The following is a 16,117-nucleotide window of genomic DNA, read 5'->3' as shown; positions in this document are numbered from 1 at the left end:
GAATTGATTTTCCATTTGAGGTTATTGCTTATGTGAGTGCCAAGAAATTTGTATGAGTCAGTGGTGGATATGGGTTCGCCTGAGATGAGTAGGGGGGTCTTGGGTTGTGCCTTACGTCTGAAATCAATGATGAGTTCGTGTGTTTTTGATGTGTTGAGTGAGAGGTTATTATCTGTGCACCAAGTGACTGCTTTGTGTGTTTAAGTGCGGTATTCTGTTTCATTATTGTTCGAGATGAGACCTATGATGGTTGTGTCATCTGCGTATTTATAAATTTTAACTGAACTATGCTGGGATGTGAATTGGTTTGTGTAGAGTGAGAATAACCAGGGAGACAAGACGCAGCCCTGAGGGGCTCCTGTGCTGAGGTGCAGGGGGTGAGACATTGTGTTATGTATCTTCACCCTCTGTTGTCTGTTCCAAAGGAAGCTGTAGATCCAGCGACAGAGTTCCATGGATAATCCCATAAATCACAGTAATAAAATAACAACTGTAATCATTCGGTGATGATAGCTCAGTTTTTCTGTTGGTTGGCGGAAGACAAAAACAGAAAATGCTGGAAATAATCAGCAGACCAGGCACCATTTGAAGAGAGTAGTAGAGTTAACACTTCTGGTACTTCCAACATGTTCTCTTTTTATTCAAGAGTCAAGACTGAAATTTCACATTCCAGCACATACTCACAGCCAGAGTATATGTTATTGTCGTTCGCCTTAAAAACAATGTGCTAGGGACAGTAGAAATGGTCTACCATTAACAGTCCCAGCAGAAGCAACAGAGTTGATAGGAAGTGTTTTTTTTCATGACAATGCCCATATCTTTGTAAAAGATGTATCCTCGTCATACTAGTTTTACTGTCGTCGTGTTGAGTTCCACTGTCTATTAACTAGTTATCACCTATCCCACAGCCAACAATGGACCATTGTGGGGACCACATTTCCTTTATTACCGTTGCTTTCTGCATATCTTCCATTAATTTGTCTTAATTATTGTCTTTATCTCTCAATTCCCTTTCCCTTGGCTCTCAGACGGAAGAAGGATCTATCCGAAACATCACCTATTCCTTTCCTCCAGAGATGATGCGTGACCCGCTGAGTTACTCCAGCGTTTTGTGACTGTCTTCTGTACTCAATATCCATGATGAATGCCAATATACCAAAAGCCTTGTTTACTACCTTATCTACCAGAACGCCACTTTCAAGGAGTTATGTCCCTGTACTCCTCAACCCATCTGTTCTACAACCATTCCATTCACTGTGAAGGTCTTGCCCTGGTTTGACCTCCCAAAATGCAACACTCACACTTATTGACATTAAACTCCATTTCGCCATTTCTCAGATCCTGCAGTCATTTCTGATAACCATCATCATAGCCTACAATACAACCTACTTTAGTTTCATCTGCAAAACCTGCTATTCATGCCTTGTTGGTTCATCTAAATTGTTGGGCGATCCTATTGAAGGAGTGTAAATTCATGAGGGAAATTGATAGGATTAATGCACAGAATATTTTCCAAAGGGGAAAATCAAGAAATTGGTTTAAGATGGGAGGGGAAACATTTAATATTCATTTGAGGGGAACCTTTTCCACACAGAAGGTGGCTGATAAATGGAACAAGCTGCCAGAGGAAGCAATTAAGGCAGGTACAATAACGTTTGAAATACATTTGTACAGGTACCTAGATAGGAAAGGTTTTGAGGAATATTGGCCAAATGTGACTATATTAGACAGGGCATGAACAAGTTGGGCCAAAGGGCCTGTTTCCATGCTGTATGACTTCAACGATTTGCTGCGTAGAATTGGGATGTTGGGAAACTAATGAAACCATTAACAACAAATTATTCCTTCTTTCTCCCTACATCCGTCCCCATAGTCTGTAAGAATCCCATGCTAATCCTATGGCTATACACTGTCCCCAATTCTTAGTGTTAATACCAAGCCAATCCTACCACCCAATGTTTTCCCAGTGTCAATCCCAAATTATCTCACAACCCTGTGCTCTCCCTATACCCCAATATAAACCCCAAACAAGACCAAATGCCCTGCTCTCTTCCTATTGCCTGTTTGGGCCTGAAAGTATTTTTTTTGTTGCATGGAGAATGGTTGATATTCGGAACTCATGTTCAAGAGATTTGGACCGACACTTAAATAGGCAAGAAAAGGCGGGAGTAAAAAAAACCGCTGGAGGAACTCAGCACCACAGGTGGGGAGGGAAATGAGCAGACGATATTTCGGGTCAAGACCCTCAGATGATGCCTGACCTGCTGAGATCCTTCAGCAGCTGGTTCTTTTGCTCCAATTTCCAGCATCTGTGGATTCTTGTGACTGACAATATACATACGGACAGTGCAGAAAGAAACTGCAGCTGCTGCTTTAATATTTTGTGTATATCTTCACCGAAGATATACACAAAATGCTGGAGTAACTCAACAGGACAGGTTGCATCTCCGGAGAGAAGAAATGGATGATGAGTCGAGACCCTTCTTTGGACTGTTCTTCGGAAGAAGGGTCTCGACCCGAAACGTTACCCATTCCTTCTCTCCAGAGATTCTACATAAGGATACTGATACCGATTGATGAAAAATAAATAAATAAATATATATATATATATGCATATATATATATAACAATATAATAAGCAAGAAAAAAGTTCAGTGTTTATATTTCAGTGTTTATATATATATTAAAAAGTTCAGTGTTTTTATTTATATATATATATATATAAATAAAAACACTGAACTTATTTTCTCACTTATATTGTTTACAGTATACTATGTTTACATATTCCGTTGTGCTGCTGCAAGTAAGAATGTAATTGTTCTATCTGCGACATATGACAATAAAACACTCTTCTTGACTGAAGAAGGGTCTCGACCCGAAACGTCACCAATTCATTTTCTCCAGAGATGCTCTCTGACCCGCTGAGTTACTCCAGCTTTTTGTGTCTTATCTTCGGTTTAAACCTGAATCTGCAGTTCCTTCCTACACTCTTGATTCTCTGCGGGCAAATAGTATTGGAGAAGAGCAATAAAAAAAGGTCGGTGTGGAATTCGTGGGCCAAAAGGCCCGTTTCTGTGTTGTACGACACCATAGTTTTAAAACGAAACACCAAAAACATGAGCTTTCTTTCCCTTTGCATGAGTTGTGACAAGCAAAGATTATGCTCCTCTATAATCTTTGGTGACAAGCAGCTCCCCCTCGTTGCACGTTCAGATGCACCACATGTGTTTGCCCGTCAGGCAGCAGTAGTAGATCGGCGCTATGTTTCCTTCCACTTCCGCGCCACTCGTGTGGTCTGGTAATCATGGCGACCGTGGTGGTGGTGGTGGAGACGGCGAAACAATTCGAGGAGATTCTGGAAAAGGCAAAGAGGTAAGTAAGCGTGTCACTGAATGACCCCTTTCTCCAGCTTTCTGCACGTACACGCGAGTATCGAATGATAGAGAGAGTTGCGGGGCCAGGGTGAGCAGCAGGGACTGAGTTGTCGACTACTGTGTGCGGGCCCGATGGAGGCGGCGATGCCTGGTTTAGCTTTCATACCAAAATAGTGTGTTGAAAAAGAAACAAACTGCCCTAGCAACATTTATATGGGAACAGAACAGAAAAGTATTTTGCACAAAGAATTCTAGCAGCTGGTTCAATGGATGCTGAGACCCCTGCACGTTGTTGAAGGCTAGAATATATTTAAAGAAAAACAGTAGCGCCATGAGAGTAGAGTTTGAATGGTTAAATGTCGATTTTATTTATCATGACTGGATTGTAGAGAAGCTATGATTTTCAGTCGAGTACGCTGATCACATTTTTTTGATTGGAATGACAGCAAACCTGTTAACACCCTCCTTCATTATTGAAACTGGCAACAATTTCTGGCAACTGTGCACATCCGCAGTTAAAGACAGTAAACCAGTGGAGTTGTCAATGATTCCCTACTCCCCCATTGGGTGCGCTGTTTATCAGCTTGCTCGGCGATATTCTATGTGTTAAAAAGTGAGAAGAATCCTCCGATTGTTCTTGCTATAAAATACTCAGAAAATTTGTTTTGTTGTATAATGGGAGAGGCATCTATGCCCGTGCAGAGAGACAGCAAGAAGAAAACCAAAATTGTAAGAACAAAACATTAGGAGTGTTTTAAATAAGTTTAAAGTGCAAAATGATACTAAGAATGTTGAAAAGTCAGGCCTAATGACCATGTCTCATAATGTATGTAATAAGGTGGATGAATTAATCATGCAAATAGATTAAACTGAGTATGCAATAGTTGAAGGTAGACAAAAATGCTGGAGAAACTCAGTGGTTGAGGCAGCATCTATGGAGCAAAGGAATAGGTGATGTTTCAGGTTGAGACCCTTCTTCAGACTGATGGACTGATGATGATTAATAGTTGAGATCATGGAGACATGGCTAAAGAGGAACCAAGAAGAAGAACTGAAATCCAGGTATATGAAGGAAAAGAAAAACCAGGAAGGGTGGTATGACTGGTTAAAAAGGTGATTAATGTATGTAAATCAGATGACATGGAATTTATTTAAATAGTCTTAAGAAATGCCATGGGGCAAGAAATGTTAGTTGGAATTGAATGCACATGCTCAAACTAGTGATGACATTGAGGATGGGATGAAACAAGAAATGTTTAAGAAAGAACTGCTGGAAAGTAAACAAAAATGTTGGAGAAACTCAGCGGGTTTCTCCATGCAGCATCCATGGAGCAAAGGAATAGGTGACGTTTCAGGTCGAGACCCTTCTTCAGACTGAGGTGGGGGGGGCGGGAAGAAGATGGAAGAGGCGGAGACAGTGGGCTGTGGGAGAACTGGGGACGGGAAGGAGGGAGAAAGCAAGGATGACCTGAAATTGGAGAAGTCAATGTTCATACCGCTGAGGTGTGGACCACCCAAGCGAAATATGAGGCGCTGCTCCTCCAATTTGCGGTAGGACTCACTCTGGCCATGGAGGAGGCTCAGGACAGAAAGGTCTGATTCGGAATGGGAGGGGGAGTTGAAGTGCTGAGCCACCGATAAGTTAGATAAGCCACCTTATCCAATGGGATACCATCACTGACCACATCTTCCCATCGCCTCCCCTTTCAGCTTTCCACAGAGACTGCTCCCTCCATAACTCTCTGGTCAATTTGTCCCTTCCCACCCCCTTCTCTGGTACTTTCCCTCACAGCCGCAGGAAATACTACACTTGTCGCTTTACCTCCCGCCTTGACTCCATCTAAGGACCCAAGCAATCTTTCCAGGTGCGGCAGAGGTTCACCTGCATCTCCTCCAATCTCTTCTATTGCATCCACTGCTCTAGGTGTCAACTGCTCTACATAGGTGAGACCAAGAGTAGGCTTGGCGATCACTTCGCCCAGCGCCGCACAGTTCGCATTAACCAACCTGATCTCCCGGTGGACCAGCACTTCAACTCCCCGTCCCATTCCGAATCTGACCTTTCTGTCCTGGGCCTCCTCCATGGCCAGAGTGAGTCCCACCGCAAATTGGAGGAGCAGCACCTCATATTTTGCTTGGGTAGTTTACACCCCAGCTGTATGATAATTGACTTCTCCAATTTCATGTAGTCCTTGCTTTCTCCCTTCTTCCCCTCCCCTTCCCAGCTCTCCCACTGCCCACTGTCTCCGCCTCTTCATTTCTTCTTCCCGCCCCCCACCCCCACATCAGTCTGAAGAAGGGTCTTGACCCGAAGCGTTACCTATTCCATCACTCCATAGATGCTGCCTCACCCGCTGAGTTTCTCCAGCATTTTTGTCTACCATAAAACAAGAAATGAGTGGTGATAGCAGAAGATTTAACTGTGAATAACTTGAACAAGGATAACTTTCATTTAACATTCTTAACAATAATGTGCAGGAGAAATTCATAGAATATATATAGTATGTTTTTCTAGACCAATGCACTGAGAATTCAATAAATCACCAATGCCAATAGTGTGCAGAATAATTGAAAAAATGGCCAAGCAATAGTGGATATACTGGTGGTAATTTTTTTAACATTCTTTAGACTATGGATCAATTCCCATAGATTGAAAATGTAATCCCACTTTTTAAGAAGAACAAAGAGAAGATTTCTAACGATCGATGATCCTCAAAGAAGAAATTCCTCTTCATTTTAATAGATGACCGTTTATTCTAAAACTTGCCCCCTCAGAGAAACATCTATTTAGCAATCACCGTGTCTATTCCACTTGTCTGTCGTTCCTATATTTATGGGTGTCTGTAAGATTACATCTCATTCTTTTAAAGTCCATTAAGCTATTACTCAGAGTACTGGCCCAAACTACTCAACAATTCTTTAGACATCAGCCCCTCATCCCAGTAATCAACTCAGTGCACCTTTAATGCACATCCTCTTTTGCAATATTGTCACTCATTAAATATGGAGCCAATAGTATTCTAGGAACAGTCTTATCAACACTGTAGAGATGCTTCAGAACCTTTGGTTCATACTCCACATTCCTTGCAAGAAAGACCAATGCTTCAATAGCTTTCCAATTATTGCATGCTACCCTCTTTGTGTTTCATTAGAGCATCTCTGATGAAGAATCTGACTTGAAATGTTAAGGCTTGTTACTCTTTCCACAGTTTGTACCTGACTTGCTGCATGTTTTGGGGATTTTCTGTTTTGATTTCAGATATGATTAATTTGTTTTGGCACATCCCATTCTACATGGGAACATTGGGATTACTACAATTTCTGCAAAGGATAATTACTGACAGTGCCAAGCCATAACAATTTTCTAATTAATTATTATATTGATGATCAGGATTGAAGTGACCAAGTGACCATTAGCTGAAGTTACAACATTTTCAAAGTTTGCATGTTGTGGGAGAAAATAAATTATAAAGGCAATGAATATACTTTAAAATAATCTTTAAAAATCTTCAAATTATAGAGGGGGAAAGGTTTGTGAAAGCAAAACGTGTCAGTATGAAGTTGTACAAAATGATTAAAAAATATATATATATTTTTTAATTAGAAGCAAGCACATATCATAATAAAAACATGTCATGTATATCAGTCGTACATCAATAGCTTTATCAGTTGTGTATTGACTGCTTCTAGTTTTTTAATTTTTTTTATAGAAAGAGAGCAAGAGAGAAAGAAAAACAAAACAAAAAGCATGATAAGGAAGAATGGAATAATTTACTAATAATACATAATTGGAGATAGGTTCGTAAATTATAAAGTATAACTTTTCATCTAATCCTGAGTTCAAGCTTCAGTTAGGTTGCCGTGTTGAACCATTCTACCCCTTCAAATAATCAATGAATGGAGACCATATTCTGACAAAAAGTTCCTGTTTGTCTATTAAGACAAGTCTAATTCTTTCCAAGTGTAGGGTCTCCGACATTTCCATGATCCACATTTTAATTGTGGTGATTATAGGGCCTTTCTAAAATTTTAATATTAATTTTTTCCCAATTATTATACTATAGTCGAGAAAGTTTCAATATTGCAAAAGAGGAAGTGCAGGAAAGGTGCACTGAATTGATTACTGGGATGAGGGGCTGATGTCTAAAGAAATGTTGAGTAGTTTGGGCCAGTACTCTGAGTAATAGCTTAATGGACTTTAAAAGAATGAGATGTAATTCAATATTATATATTCAAATAGAATTGCTAATGTAGACCTAGCAATCATTTTGTTAGATGCTGAAAAAGCACTTGATCAGGTGGAATGGTCATACCTATTTTCGGTGATGGAAAAATTTCAATTGGGGGAGAAGTACTGCACATGGGTTTCCATACCAGGGCATCGGAGGTGTCCTCATTCTTTAGGAAATGGAGGTTTCCCTCTTCCATTATAGATGAGGCTCTCATTTGGGTCTCTTCGATATCCCGCAGCTCCGCTCTTGCTCCCCCACCCCCATTCGTAACAAGGACAGAGACCCCCTTGTCCTCACCTTCCACCCCATCATCCATAAGATGGCCTCTGTATCAGATAACCTGGAGATCAGATCGGGTGGGGCTGTGTAAGCCAAGATGAAAGCTGTGACTGTGAGTTAATACAGAGAACAACGAATGTAACCTCTTAATAATGTGTTAATATCATTATTACTTCACATCTGCGGCCAGGATGTGACAACCCCCTCCCCAGGTACTTTCCCCTGCAACCGCAGGAGATATACAACATCTGTCCCTTTACCTCCCCCCTCGACTCCATCCAAGAACCCAAACCGTCTTTCCAGGTGAGGCAGAGGTTCACTTGCACCTCCTCCAACCTCATCTGCTGTATCCGCTGTTCCAGGTGTTAACTTCTGTACATTGGCGAGACTAAGCGCAGGCTCGGCGATCGTTTCGCTGAACACCTCCGCTCAGTCCGTCTTAACTTACCTGATCTCCCAGTTGCTCAGCACTTTAACTCCCCCTCCCATTCCAAATCTGACTTTTCTGTCCTGGGCCTCCTCCATTGTCAGAGTGAGGCCCAGCGCAAATTGGAGGAACAGCACCTCATATTTTGCTTGGGTAGTTTACACCCCAGTGGTATGAACATTGACTTCTCGAACTTCAAATTGCCCTTGCTTTCCCTCTCTCTCTCCCCCCCTTCTCAGTTCTCCCACCAGTCTTACTGTCTCCAACCACATTCCCTCTTTGTCCCGCACACTTCCCTGACATCAGTCTGAAGAAGGGTGTCGACCTGAAATGTCACCCATTGCATCTCTCCAGAGATGTTGCCTGTACCGCTATTATCATGGCTTTTAAAAGGGAATTGCATGAATACCCACAGGAGAAAACATTTATATAGCTACAGGAAAATAGCTTGAGAGTTGTTCTTACAAAAAGCTGGCCTGCATTGATTAGCTTTGTTGTGCTGTAATCATTCCCAGTCATCTTTCTCTAATTAAGTGTTAGGAAGGCTAAACTTATTGTCATCAGCTCTGTCACAAATTTCATAATCAATTCAAACCCCTCCTGGCAATGTCTCTGTCCATATTAGATTATTTTCATTCTGTGCATTCTCTTTTCCTAAAGGGCCTGTCCCACTTGGGCGACCTAATCCGCGAGTTCTAGCGAGTTTGCCCTCGACTCATACTTGCAGCATGGTTGACACGAGGTCGTAGGAGGTCTTCGTAACTCTCCTTCATGCTCGCAAGTGGTGTCCGTGTACTCGATGCCTCAGCTAGTTTGCGTTTTTTTTCAATATGTTAAAAAATGCCCGCGAGTAAAAAAAGGTCGCCATGGAAAAAATCTATACTTTTTTTACTTGTAGGTTTAGTCGTAATAGGTCGTAGTAGGTCGGCATGTTAGTCATAGGTAATCGAGGGTAGTTGAACGTAGTCGTAGATAGTCTTCATCATAGTCGAAGGAGATTGAAGGAGGTCGTCTTCACTCTCCACTTTTCGGTGTCTAATTATCCTGAAGTTCGTCGTAGTTAGTTGAAGCTGGTCTTCAACATATTCGAAGGAGGTCTTCTACATAGTCGAAGGAGGTCTTCTACATAGTCGAAGGACAGCCCCTTAAGAAGTGAATAGCTAACCAAATTTCCTTCTCTCAGAAAGACCAGCTGTTTTCAGTCCTCTGATATATTTTCCCATTTGTATCCCAAACCCTTTCCTTGCCACCTTGATTCAGCTATTCCAATTTTCCTTTAGTTGCTCTCTGCCATCCAAATTCTGGCTCATCTAAAACTCTTAATAAAACCATTTTCAAGTATTCACATTAACAAACCATCTCTTAGCACTGAGGAGAATTTCACCATTTGATATTTTGTTCCCTCACGGTATGCAATTGCAAAACAACTATTTCCTCTTTCATTCTTTTGAAGCTTTGTAGCTCTTGCAGTACATGTGCTGCAATACCTTGATATTCACCCTATTCCTTACTGGTATTCAGATTTCATAAGTCGCAGGAGCAAAATTAGGCCATTTGGCCCATTGAGTCTACTCTGCTATTGAATCATGACTGATCTATCTTTCCATCTCAACTCCATTCTCCTGCCTTCTCCCCATAATCTTTGACATCCTTACTAATGCAAAATCTGTCAATCTCCGCTTTAAAACTACCCAAGGACTTGACCTCCACTGCCATCTGTGGCAATGAATTCTTCAGATTCTCTCTGACTAAGTAAATTCCGCCTCATCTCTTTGCTAACAGGACATATTTTTATTCTGAGGCTATGCCTTCTGGTCTTCGATTCTCCCACTAGTGGAAACATCCTCTGCACATCCACTCTACCCAGGCCTTTAAATATTTGGTATATTTCAATAAGTGCCCCCCTCAACCTTCTAAACTCCAGTGAGTACGGGCTCAGTCAAATACATTCATCATACGTTAACCCAACCATCCCTGGGATCATTCTTGTAAACTTCCTCTGGTCCCTCTCCAACGCCAGCACATCCCTCCTCGGATATTGGGCCCAAAACTGCTCACAATGCGCCAAATTTCCAAACATTGCTCACGCACATGAGCAATTTATTTTATTTCTTCCAGTCTAGCACAATATATTGGGAGCTTATTGTGGAGCTTTCTGTGAATGGGAGAGGTGGAGTGCAGATTTACTGATGAATGTGTTAAATAAGCACAGGCCCTACATGAAATGTGTCCTCAAAATTTATTTTGTTGATGGTCAGGTGAAGCTCAACTTTCTGCTGGGCATTTTAGAGTCTTGGCTTCAACATTAACAAGTTCATAATCCGCATATGACTCTTGGTTTCTCACTGGCAAATATTATGATAATTTATCCTTTTTCACAACTGCCTATCATCTGTCTTCTCTCTCCCATAGTCCCATGCTCCTCGGTCTGCTTATCTTTCTACTGCTGTGTTTAACATTAATACTGCAACAATATTAAAGAAAAAGACACAAGTGGATATTGCTATGAATACTATAACACACCTTCATATCTTTTTTAGATGTTATACAATATTTTTTTAACTGAACCAGGTAAGCGAGAAGGGAATGTCAGAAACATGTCCCCAATGAGTATAAACGAAATGTGGCAAAAGGCCACGGTGAGTTTAGCATCGCAGCAAGGGGATTATGAGATTACAGGAAGAGTGGGAAGAGAACCAGGTAAGTCAGATGCCGAACTGCTTGGACTTCTGAAAAATCGGATCGTAAATTATCAGATTTTTATTTTATGAGGGAATGAAATATCAAATGGTGAAATTATCCTCAGTGCGAAGGGATGGTTTGTTAATGTGAATATTTGTAAATGGTTTTACTCAGTTTTAGATGAGCCAGAATTTTGGTGGTAGAGAGCAACTAAGCATCAAAATTAACTTTCAAGCATCACATCATGTTTAATTATTCTGTTTCTGTAGATCGCTGGTTGTGGTACACTTCTGGGCACCATGGGCTGAGCAGTGTACGCAAATGAATGACGTTTTGACTGAATTGGCCAAAGAATATGCACATGTTATCTTTGTAAAGGTAAATCTCATGCCTAATCAACTGACTTGTCTGTTATGAATATTGTCATAACATCAAAATTTATTTCCTGCAGAATTCTTCATAAGAAAATTGGACCTCTACGTATAATATATTTATCTAACTGGTTATTATAGAAAGTACCAAAAATCATGTACATGCTTAAATGTTCAAAGCTTTAAATAGGGTATGATATTTTATATTTTTCAATCATTGAAATGTATTTTGTGGACCATAACTTAAGGAATCTGTTTCCTCTCTTATATTAAGACAACAGATCATAATGAAGATTGAATGAGCAACCAATGTGTAGAGTCTTTGTCAAAGCACATCCACTTGATTGAATTGAGGAAGGCAAACAAATGGCGTGTTTGAAGTATTGTTCATAACGTTGATTGGTGGGTTCAACAGATTGGAAAAGTATGGATAGCATAAAGGGAAGGATTGCACAGGAGAGCTTATTGAAGGCTCCAGAATAAGAAATAGGATAGAAAATTTAGTAAGTGATAAGATCAATCGTCAGGCAATATGATCAGCCAAGTTGAGAAGGGGGATGGTGAATACAGAACCGAAGATATATTTGATTGCAAAGCAGTGTACGAAAAAAGGTGGATGAGCTTTTACCATGTTTAGAAGTTAGCAGGTACAATGTTTTGGGCATCATAGTCGTGGCTGAACGATGATCTGATCTGGGAGCTGAACATCCAAGGTTACACATCAAGACAGGCAGGTGGGCTTAGGAGGTGGCTTTGTTAGTAAGGAGTGAAATCCAATGCTTACTAACAAACGACATAGGATCTGAAGATGTAGAATCCTTGTGGGTCGAGTTCAGAAACTGCAAGGATAAAATGACTCTGATGAGAGTCATATAAAGGCCTCTGTATAGTAGCCAGGATATAGGGTCAAATTATATCTCCTGATGTAGTTTGTACCCTACATCCTGGCTACTATTCATGTAAGAAAGGCAATGTTACAGTGGTCTTGGGGGATTTCCATATACAGGTAGACTAAAAAAATTGTTGCAGGATCTCAAGAAAAGAGATTTATAGAATGTCTACAAGATTGCTTTTAAGAGCAGTTTGTGGTTGAGCATACTCGGGAAAAGGCAATTCTGGATTTGGTGTTGTGCAATGAGTAAATTTGATTAGGGACCTTAAGGTGAATAAATCCCCAAGAGGCAATGATCATAATATTATATTCAGGGAGAAGCAGAAATTGGATGTACCGGTATCACTCTTGAGTAAAGATAAGTAGAGAGGCCTGAGTTAGGAGCTGGCTAAAATTGATTGGAATGGGACCCTAGCAGGAATGATGGTGGAGCAGCCACGGCAGAAGTTTCTGGAAGTAATTTGGAAGACGCAGGACCTTTCATCCCAAAGAGAATGAAACATACTAAGGGAAGAATGAGGCAACCGTGGCTGCCAAAGGAAGTAAAAGGCAGTATAAAAGCCAAAGAGAAGGCATATAATATGGCAAATATTAGCAGGAAGCTATAGGATTGGGAAGCATTTAAAAACCAGCAAAAGGCAACTAAGAAAGAAATAAAGGGGTGAAAAAATAAAATATGATGGTGAGCTAGCTAGTAATATAAAAGAGGATACCCAAAGTTTTTTTCCAGATATATAAAGAGTAAAAGACAGGCAAGAGTGGACATTAGACTGCTGGAATAATAATAATAATATATTTTATTGTCATTGCACATAAGTGCAATGAGATTTGGGTATTTGACGCTGAAGAAGTAGTAATAGGGAACATAGAAATGACTGAATAAAGGGCCTCTCCAATGGGCGTTATTTGCACGTCATTTACGCCGGTAGTGACTGACGCGCGACAGTCGCGCGACTGTTGCGCGAAAATCATCTAGCAGTACGACAGTCGCGCGCCAAGTGCTCTTGAGGGTCCTGCTTCTTTTGGGAGCCATTTGTAGGTATGTTACAAAGCCTACCTGAAGCGTCGTTGAAAATCTGCCGCTGCGGGTGTGCGCGATTTTGGCGCCGTTTAGAGGGGGGCGGGTTTAAAACGCGATTTTCTCTAGGCTGTTCAAATCGAAGATGTTCAGCCTAGTTAATTATTAACGAAAAATCGCTGAAAGACCCCGTCGCAAAAGCTATTATTAGTTTTAAAGGCCTCATATAATAGTTATAGTAGTTTAAAAATCAATCTCTAAACCCGCGACCGCCAGCAACCGCAGGGTCTCATAAAGCAAATAGCAGAAGGTATGCTGCATATTTTTACATTAAAAAGGGCTTCTAAAGATCCCTTTATACAAAGTTTAATATTGCGAGTAGCTCATTTTGGGCCCACTATATCCTGCAGTATTTTTCTCGGCATTTGGGGCACAAATCTACCGCAATGTGAACGTTCTAAACCAGCGCGTTCCACAGGGACCCACTGGAAAGCTGATTTAAATGGGCATTTATTTACAGCAATTGAACACTAAATTCTTTCCATTTGATCTATAAATTAATGTAAATGAGATTTAAAAATCATGTTTTATTGTGAATTATTTGTGAATATTATTTGGACATTTAGGCTATTTAAAAATGTTAATCATTTATTAAGAAATGGATAGATGTTTAGATCTAGTAATTGAAGTCTGAAATTAGCTACAATTAGGTAACTAACTAATTATATGCTTTAATTTCAGGTCATCCAAGTAAGATTATTTTATATTTGTTTCAGAATGCTTCAATCTATGATAACTGAAAATTTCATTCAGTTCTCTTAATTTTTAAGAAAGTTATGGGCTTTTGACTGTTCACGATCACAGCTTTTTTGTTATGTCCATAGAAAATCAATAGGGAACAAGATGCTCATTTCCGAGTATGAAAATGGCCATAACTTTTTAAATACTTGAGATATGAAAGTGAATTAGGTGTCAAATTAAACTTATTTTTATGCTTTATCTGATGGGATAAATTACAGACTTGATTTTTTAAATCTCAAAATTTTGTAACATTGCTACCATTTGCGATGCCGTTCGTACTTAGTTCGATCTCCGTGGCAAGGATTTTCCCAGTGAAAATTTATCAAAAAAACTCCGGGAGCTGGTGCGGCGCTCAAATGTTGCGCCGACGGCGTACGGGCGGCGCATGGTTACGGACGTTGACGCACGGTGACGCATAATAACTGAGCATAGGCAATGTTCGTGCGTCACCGTGTGTAAGCATGCGTCACCACGCTCTACACATACGCCGTTAGTATGTCAGCGTGCGCAAGGGATACGTCACGCAGGTGGCGCGCAAGGATTTTGAGCATTCCAAAATCCTGGGGCGCCGCTCGTTACAGCACATCACTGCATATGCCACCACGCCATGTACGCGTCATGATGCACCAACCAATTTTTAGGGTGTCACGTAAATGACGAGCAAATGACGTCCAAGTGGGAGAGGCCCTTAAGTATTTTGCGTCAGTCTTCACTGTAGACTACACCAGCAACATGCTAGAAATTCAAGAGAGTCAATAGACAATAGGTGCAGGAGTAGGCCATTCGGCCCTTCGAGCCAGCACCGCCATTCAATGTGATCATGGCTGATCATCCACAATCAGTACCCCATTGCTGCCTTCTCCCCATATCCCTTAACTCTGCTATCCGTAAGAGCTCTATCTAACTCTCTCTTGAAAGCATCCAGACAACCACCCTCCACCGCCCTCTGAGGCAGACAATTCCACGCACTCACAACTCTCTGTGAGAAAAAGTTTTTCCGCATCTCCGTTCTAAATGGCTTACCACTTATTCTTAAACTATGGCCCCTGGTTCTGGACTCCCCCAACATTGGGAACATGTTTCCTGCCTCTGGAGTGTCCAAACCCTTAATAATCTTATATGTTTCAATAAGTCAGGGGAGAGAAGTGAGTGCCGCCACGATTACGCAGGAAAAAGTGCTTGGAAAGCTGAAAGATCTGAAGGTAGATAAGTCACCTAGACAGGTGAACTACACCCCAGGATTCTGAAAGAGGTAGGTGTAGAGATTGTGAAGACATTAGTAGTGATTTTTCAGGAATGCTCCCAAAGGATTCGAAAATCGCAAATGTAACTCAGCTGTCTGAGAAGGGAGCAAGGCAAAAGAGAGAAAATTATAGGCCGGCTACAGACTCAATTCTGTGGTTGGTAAGATTTTAGAGTCCATTATTAAGGATGAGGTTTTGGGGTACTTGGAGAAACATAATATAGGCCAAAGTCATCATGGTTTTGTTGAGGGGAGGTCTTGCCTGACAAATCTGTTGGAATTCTTTGAGGAAATAATAAGCTGGATGGACAAAGGAGAGTCAGTGAATGTTGTTTCCTTGGATTTTCAGAAGGTCTTTGATAAGGTGCCGCACACAAGCCTGCTAAACAAGATAGGAGGCCATTCATTGCCACTGACTGCTGTGGATGACATCATTGGGTATTTTTAAAGCGGAGATTGATAACTTCTTGATTAGTGAGGGCCTCTATAAGGTTACTGGGAGAAGAAAGGAGACTGGGGTTAAGAAGGAGAAATAGATCAGCAATGATTGAATGATGGAGTAGATTGAATGATGGGCTGAATGACCTAATTGCGCTCTTATGTCTTATGATCTCATGGTCTTGAAAGAAAATCATGTTAAGTTTAGTATTCTCAAAATGTTATTTGTGTCATTAACCAGAGATGTCAGTTGGATAAAGTTTAGGTAGTTGCTGAAGAACAAGTGGAAAATCAGTGTAAATCTGACGATTATGACAAAGCATTGGACTCCACCTGTTAATTGATTCCTCGGGCCACAAG

At 40.9% G+C, this 16,117-nt stretch overlaps 1 protein-coding gene across 1 annotated transcript in view; it reads left to right on the top strand.

Annotated features, from left to right (window-relative positions):
* Positions 1-3,228: 3,228 nt before the first annotated feature.
* Positions 3,229-16,117, top strand: part of glrx3 (glutaredoxin 3) — a 28,776-nt gene continuing 15,887 nt past the window's right edge. Inside the window, exons 1-2 of the mRNA XM_033033667.1 lie at positions 3,229-3,372; positions 11,264-11,372. Of these exons, the coding sequence (XP_032889558.1) occupies positions 3,305-3,372; positions 11,264-11,372 (177 nt within the window). The 5' untranslated portion in view covers positions 3,229-3,304. The remainder of the gene's footprint in view (positions 3,373-11,263; positions 11,373-16,117) is intronic.

The sequence above is a fragment of the Amblyraja radiata genome, chromosome 15, assembly GCF_010909765.2.
Source record: "Amblyraja radiata isolate CabotCenter1 chromosome 15, sAmbRad1.1.pri, whole genome shotgun sequence".
NCBI lineage: Eukaryota > Metazoa > Chordata > Chondrichthyes > Rajiformes > Rajidae > Amblyraja > Amblyraja radiata.
This window is presented reverse-complemented; position numbering and strand designations above follow the sequence as displayed.